The sequence below is a fragment of the Entelurus aequoreus genome, linkage group LG07 (genome assembly GCF_033978785.1).
Source record: "Entelurus aequoreus isolate RoL-2023_Sb linkage group LG07, RoL_Eaeq_v1.1, whole genome shotgun sequence".
Lineage (NCBI taxonomy): Eukaryota > Metazoa > Chordata > Actinopteri > Syngnathiformes > Syngnathidae > Entelurus > Entelurus aequoreus.
This window is the reverse complement of record NC_084737.1, coordinates 38,714,741-38,722,076: the sequence shown is the minus strand read 5'-3', so window position 1 is coordinate 38,722,076 and position 7,336 is coordinate 38,714,741. Positions and strand designations below refer to the sequence as shown.

The 7,336-nt window shown below is 40.7% G+C and overlaps 1 protein-coding gene across 4 annotated transcripts; it reads left to right on the top strand.

Annotated features, from left to right (window-relative positions):
- The first annotated feature begins 555 nt into the window (after positions 1-555).
- On the top strand, positions 556-6,572 carry ccnt1 (cyclin T1). 4 transcript variants are annotated; one of them, XR_009826776.1, is made up of 10 exons: positions 556-768; positions 859-1,033; positions 1,609-1,690; positions 1,758-1,886; positions 2,365-2,425; positions 2,988-3,050; positions 3,153-3,198; positions 3,329-3,384; positions 3,624-3,694; positions 3,787-3,858. XR_009826776.1 is itself a non-coding variant. In XM_062053542.1 (10 exons), exons 1-10 carry the CDS (start codon positions 693-695, stop codon positions 5,035-5,037), a joined length of 2,118 nt encoding a protein of 705 aa, XP_061909526.1. In that variant the 5' UTR covers positions 605-692; the 3' UTR covers positions 5,038-6,572. The 4 variants fall into 4 exon arrangements, 3 of the variants coding, with proteins under 3 accessions (XP_061909526.1, XP_061909525.1, XP_061909524.1); XM_062053542.1 differs by having other exon boundaries at positions 605-768; positions 3,329-3,492; positions 3,787-6,572; XM_062053541.1 differs by having other exon boundaries at positions 605-768; positions 3,147-3,198; positions 3,329-3,492; positions 3,787-6,572.
- Positions 6,573-7,336: the final 764 nt, after the last annotated feature.

Genomic DNA, 7,336 nt, shown 5'->3' with positions numbered 1-7,336 from the left:
GCACTAATGGTAAGTGTATCTTGTGTCTTTTTTTAATGTTGTTTAAAATAAAAAATAAAAAAAATAAAAAAACATAGATAGATGTGTGTGTGTGTGTGTGTGTGTGTGTGTGTGTGTGTGTGTGTGTGTGTGTGTGTGTATATATATATGTGTATAAATATACATATTATTTTATATATATATATATATATTTTTTTTTTCTACAGTAAAGTGGTACTTGGTGAAAAAAGTTTGAGAACCACTGCTATAATCTAAAAATAAAACTGTCACTGACTACCACGAATTATATTTTTGATTTATGGCCTATTTTTTTTTTTTAAATAGGCAAGACCATCTGTTCATAGACACAAACACAACACACTGCTGCTGCTTTAACACCTGTGTATATATAAACATGTATATTGTATAATATATTTATAGGCTTATAACTTTTTTGTTCCTCAATTTTATTCTATTTTGATTTGTATTTATTTTTGAGTGTTTTCCTTTATATTCTGGTGTTACCTGCTGCTGCCGGAACTTGAATTTCTCAGAGGGAACTTTCCAAAGGGATAAATAAAGTTCCTAGCTATCATCTGAAGCCGGAAAGTTGCCATTTGAAATGACTTGAGATGTTTGTCCTGTCCGTTGTCTGCCGTTTTTCTGCAATATTAAACAATTAAATGAACATCCTCCAAGTCAGGTGATTTCAAATGTTCCAGGGGTTGTATCATGCCAGTTGTACTTTTCACAGTAAGGTTATTTCCGCGGTTTTACCGATACCTATCGGTGAGTGAAATTGCCCGTCTTCCGCCCACTCACTCGATGTGACGTTACTTCCTGTGACGCGCTGAAATTTTAAACTATCCTCCTTCTCAGTGATGGCGGCTTCGCTTAGTCCTCTCCCTGCAAGCTGTAATAACAAATGGTACTACACCCGGCAACAGATCGACAACAATCCATCTCGGCGAGCTGGACTCGATCCGGACAAGGAGCTCTCTTACAGACAACAGGCAGCCAACCTGCTACAGGACATGGGACAGCGGCTCAATGTGTATCTTTTGTCGTGGCCCGAGTGTCGGCGCTGTTAGCCATGTTAGCTACGTTAGCCACCTGAGCTAGCCTAGCTTGTTCGCTACTTACGTTTAGCCTTTTCTATTCGAGAGAGTCGTTACTGCTTGTTGTGTGGTTTCATTTTAAATACCCTCGTTTTTCCTAAACATCGATTATTTTAGTCTATTATAGGGGCCCGGCTCAGCTGTCTGAGAGCGGCGTATTTGGCGAACCCCAAAGTCGCGAAGGCCTGTGTTGTCGGCAGGCCTTTAGGACGTTAGCATTAGCTTCAGATTTCACTGTAATAGTAATGTTATTAAATACGTATACAAGTCCATGTTGCCTCGAGTAACATAGTATTCTCAGAATATTATAATAGTATACGATTTTTGCATTTAACCGTAACTAGTTATATTTACGAAGAACTCCAGCTTCCGGCTAGCTCGGGACAAGTAACGTGATGTGTTTCGCTTTCCTGCAATGTTGTACCACAAGGCTGAGTTTATACAAACTGAATCGATGTTTACATTTCATACCTGAAATATTTTGCCATTTACCTTAACAACTGTGTATTAGGTCCCAGCTTACAATAAACACGGCCATTGTGTACATGCATCGTTTCTATATGGTCCAGTCCTTCACCAGATTCCACAGAAATGTGAGTACTTGTTGAATGTGTAGCGTCATCTGAACTTAAATTATATATTTTAAAATTGTACTTGCAGGTCATTGCTCCAGCCGCTCTTTTCCTTGCTGCAAAGGTGGAGGAGCAGCCCCGAAAGCTAGAACATGTTATTAAGGTGGCTCATGCCTGTCTCAACCCACAGGATCCCTCACCAGACGTTCGCAGTGATGTAAGTTTTATGGTTTTAGCTTCCATTTGATCATCGTGAGTGCCTGTTACTCCCCAAAAGGGCAGTGCCTTACTCTCTGCATTGAGTGATGCTTTTACATGGCCTTCCGCTACTTTATACTCAAGCAACAAATCTCAAAATAAAAATGTGATTGCAGCATTTAGCTTCACTGTCGCTCTTGCAACAGATCCCCTTTTTACATTGAAAGAAGTGGACTTAAAGGGACGTGTTTGGTCATCTGAGAATCTAAATGAGATGGCATAAATGTGAGGTGTCATTTGAGTTCTCATTTATTTGGGAGCGTTTGTCAGCACAAAACTGAAAGACTGATTGAATAAAGTCAGTCTTTCAAGATAAATGCTACAAAACCTCTGAGACAATTACACATGACCAGAATCAAACTGCATGACCAGTTGATCTTGTTTAACAACGGATACAGGCCTTGCAGTGAGTAATGTGCCTGTCCTCTCAACTTCAGGCCTACCTGCAACAAGCCCAAGACCTGGTCATTCTTGAGAGCATAATACTCCAGACCTTGGGTAAGTTCGGAAGGAAAGACTTGGGTCCCTTGATTTCCCTCCCTGTGATTCTGAAGAAGTAACTTGTGTTTACTTTTGTTCGACAGAAACTTTGCATGCAGTTTGCAACACTGCACAGTCACGCTCGCGTGTCGCCAATCCACAGAAATAGCAGTTTGCAACTTTGTCTTTAGTATTGATCATCTCCCTTTTCTGTTTCTTCATTTGGCGCCATCTATCTGAGGTGTACAGAATGAGTTGCAGCATTTTTATGAACCATGTTCTTATATCTGCATACGCCCCTCCACTAAGCATTCAATTCATGGGGAAGTATCAGATGACGATAAATAAAAATCAACGTTAAACAGACACCTGATATACCTTTTTATATTGCTCATAATAAACTTTCAATCTTTTCATGTAGGGCAGAATATTACTGGAAGACCTCATGTGAAGTCAAATAACTCTTTTGTTTGGGCTAACAGGACTCGTTTGTTAACCGTCGATTTGGAAGCACGCTTTTTTTGGGTTTAACTGCTGCATATCACTCAGTCTTTTTTTGTTTTGTCCTGTGTTCTTGCAGCGTTTGAAATCACCATCGACCATCCCCACACTCATGTTGTCAAGTGCACCCAGCTGGTTAGAGGTGAGCATCAAAATACAATTTTGAGCTAATTTTGGAGGGCTCACATCAAAGTCTTTGTGGCTCAGATTTTAAGTGTGCTTCTCCATTCTGTTGTTGTTTCAGCAAGTAAGGATCTTGCTCAAACATCTTACTTCATGGCCACCAACAGGTATATACTCCGTTTACCTCCTGTTTATTTTCACACACATTTTTGTAAATACTCAATATACTGAATATCTGCTCTGTTTTTTTCCCCTCTTTCTATGTATGTTTTTTCTGGGATGTACGCTGCCACATAGTCTCCACTTGACCACGTTCTGCCTGCAGTACAGTCCGCCGGTCGTGGCCTGTGTGTGTATCCATCTTGCCTGCAAGTGGTCCAACTGGGAGATTCCTGTTTCTACAGATGGAAAACACTGGTGGGAATATGTTGACCCCACAGTCACTCTTAAGCTGCTAGATGGTATGCACTCTAGTTGAAGGGGAAAATGTTCAAGAACAAGTCACGCACCAATTTGGCATTAAACTAATGTGTAGCTTCTAATTATCTTCTGCTGATGTTGTCTTTCATATTCCTAAAATAACTTTGTTCAGAGCTCACACACGAGTTCCTGCAGATTCTGGAGAAAACACCTAGCAGACTGAAACGCATCCGCAACTGGAAGGTACGACTTGATTCCGTGGTGACTGAGCACTAATAAGTTGGCCTGTAAAGAGCAGATGAGTTTTGTTGACTCTTAAGGATATTGTTTTTCAGGCAGGAGGTCAGACACCAAAGACCAAGCCAAAAGTCCAGGAGGAGGGTGACCAGAGGGACACCATGATGAGCATGATCTCTATGGCCTCTTCGGAAAGTACTGTGGCGGGTCTGATGAGCCTTTCGGCCCCGTCTTCTGCTTCGTCTTCGTCCACCACGGCTGACAAGGACAGTACGCCTGGCAGTGCTCAGACCTGGAGTGGCAAGAGTCAGGGGGTGCCTGAGCAGCAGACCAACCATGAGATCCACACCCCTGCTAAGGTGTCCTTAAGTGAATACCGCGCCAAGAACGCAGATGTATTGGCCGCTCAGAAGAGGAAGTTGGAAAACATGGAAGCCAGCGTGAAAAGGGAGTACGCCAATGCTGCCCAGGCTCTCATTGGTCAGCAGCAGAGAAAGGAGAAACAGCAGCATCATCACCAGCAGTCCAGCTCGTCTTCCTCTGACCTGTCCAACCCCTCACCCATTATTCTCAAAATCCCCTTGGAGAAGGAAAGACACGATAGAAGTTCTTTGAAAATGAAGTTTCCCCTGGCTGGCGGAGGCAGCAGTGGACACAGCGGCAGAGGACAGGACCAAGACATTAAAGTGCGTATTCGTGTGCCAGAGAAGCAAAGGGGGAGTTCAGGTGAGGAGGGCAAGAGCAGGGACAAGCACAGGGACAGGTCCAATCACCACCACCATCACCACCACCACCACTCTTTGAGTGGTGCTTCTCTTTCCTCCTCACACAAACACTCAAGTTCCGGAAGTGCATTAGGAAGCAGCAAAAAGGTCCCTAATGATTCGTCTCGAACAGGCTCATCTTCCTCTGTCTCCCGCAAGAGGTTACACCCCCAAGACCCTTCGGCAGCACCCCACCCTGCTTCTAAAATGAGCAAGTCTTCTCGAAATCCCTACCAGCTACCATCCATGTCTTCCTCATCTGGCCAAGCACTGGCATCTGACATCCTCCCGGCCCTTAACCTCCCCCATCACCAGGGGAGCTATTCACACCCCAAAGGCGACAAGACAGACACTAACGGACATGGGGGAACAGGTGGCGCTCAGTCCAATGAGTACCAGGACACTTTTGAGATGTTAAACTCGCTTCTGAGCGCGCAGGGTGTCCAGCCGTCCCAGCCGACCATGTTTGACTACAGGTCCCAGTACGCAGACTTCAGGTACTCTGGCGGATCCAGAGGGAGCAATGCCAGACCCCCACCCTTGCCTTCAGACCCTCCTCCACCTCTTCCGCCACTACCCAAATGAGTTTTTAATGTATGTTGCTGTCTGTTACATAAAGTATTGTCTGATTTTAGACATTTTATAAGCGTCATGAGCTGATGCGACTTTCAAAATGTTTTATTTGTATTGATCACTCGAGGTTCAAGGAGCAAAAGCTTGAACATCTGATTGAAACAAAACATGTTATTAACTTAAAGGTATAGATACAAATTTGGCTGCAATCAAATTATTTTAGATGGTGGGACATTACTTTCCTTTACACGATTTAGTTTTTTTTGGAGGAAATTAAGATTAGATAAAATGACTACAACTGTCAGATTGTCTGTTTTATAGAGTTATTTATTTTTATAATATACTCCAATTTTTTTCTTTTTCCCCTGTCTTTACCAATAATTATTATTAAGTAGACAGGCTTTAGATACCATCTCCAAAATGTTTTTTTCTTTGTTGGAGCAGCCATAACCGGAAAAAATTGGGCTTTCCCCGCCCTTTTGGTGTCCTGTATTTTATTCCCTACCTTATTCGGTAGAAGTATACAATTGTAACATGTTTAAAAGAATACACAAAATATTTTTACATTTTGTTAAGAAGAAAATGGCGTAATTAAATATTTTTTTTAGATTTTAAATGTTCTGCAGTCATTGTTTTAAATGGTTGTAAAATAATGTCAGTTTTAATGAAATCCTACTTATTGAAAAGAGACAGAGAAGATATGCTTATTGGTAAAGGGATTCCAATAAAAAAAAACAATCCTGCTGATTTGGTCAGACTGGACTAGGAAAAAGAAACTTGCATTCTTTGTTTGGAATTGTCTCTTGTTAGTCTCCAATGGTGTACATTTATTTGATGGTGGTTACATTGTGGCAACCATATCTATAATAGCTCAGTAAAGGATATCGAATAACCACCTTGTCGATTATTTAGACATCCTTTTTCGGGGTTGTTTTTATTCTTTTTTCTTTTCTTTTTTTTTAAGTGAAAGTCCCCGTGTACCTTTGTGAGTTGATGCAATCATTAAAGTTGTCTTGCTCCATTTGAATTGTACGTTCAACTAACCTGTTCATTAAGTAGTTATGTTATCAATTCAGATTATCAACAATACTTTTCTGGCTTTGCAAATCCTACCCAGTATGAGGATTTTATTTTACTTGGAGCTGTCAAACAGCCATATCCTCTAAGTATGTGTGTATCCTTTGGTTTGACAGACTACATTGTGAGTCGGTGATAAGTAATTTTGTTTGGAGTAAATGCACTGACTTGAACAAAAGGTTTTTTCCTACAATGAAACTGCAAATTTAATTAATTGACTGAAAAATCCTAATGTTGTGGGATCATAAACTCTAAAATCAACTTTTCAACAACTGCCATGCAACCTAGCAATGCAAATCACATTACATTTTACCTGAGGTTCTCCTGCATCTTGGAAGTTTTGTAATTCAGTGGACTGGTATTAAATTAAATATCAGTGGGATTTTATTTTTCATGTAACATGTTCAGTGTGAACATTTGTTTTACATAAAGTGATTTTTTTCCTATTAAAGTTGAGAACTTAATGGAAAGACTGAAAAAGATTCCGCTTCATTCTTCACTTAATGCCACAAATTTTCTTGTCGGCCTATCTTGATCAGACCCTGGCAAAATAAGGCCCGGGGGCCACTTGCGGCCCGTTAAGCTTTTCAATCTGGCCCGCCGGACATTCCCAAATAATTTTTTTTACATCTTTAAGGTGGAAATTGTAGCTGCCATTATTATGTGCAGTGATGTTTTTAAATTAGCGTAAGTCTTAGATAGATAGTACTTTATTGTCCAAAGTCTTGAACTATACAAAGTATTTCAATGGTTGGAATCTGCGCTTTTGCATGATATACTAGTTACTATGGTAATATAATTAGTTACTATGGTAATCTAAGTCACAGCAGCTCAGACAAGGCACCAAGCAGTGTGGGTGGGGAGCGTTTCCACAGAGTGTTTCCAGAGCGGCCAGCCTGAAATGTGGGTGTTGGGACAGACGTGGAAGGACATTTTTACAACGTACTTCTAAAACTTAGTGATATATCAGATTGTAGGTGTTTTTTTTTTTTATTACCCTTCGCATTTATATTTTGCTGTGTTTGTTGCACTTTTGTTGCATTTCGCTTGATTGCAAAATGTGTCAATCGAGAGGGGGTGTGACGTTCATATTTTGCCAATATTCAGTGTTTTATCGTTAATAGTTAATATTGTGAATCCCACATTCTTTATTTTCTACATTCTGGGTGTCTCATTCAGTAAAAAAATTTAATTCTGTTTTCTAAGGCCGTCTGTCATAACGTTTTTAGCATTC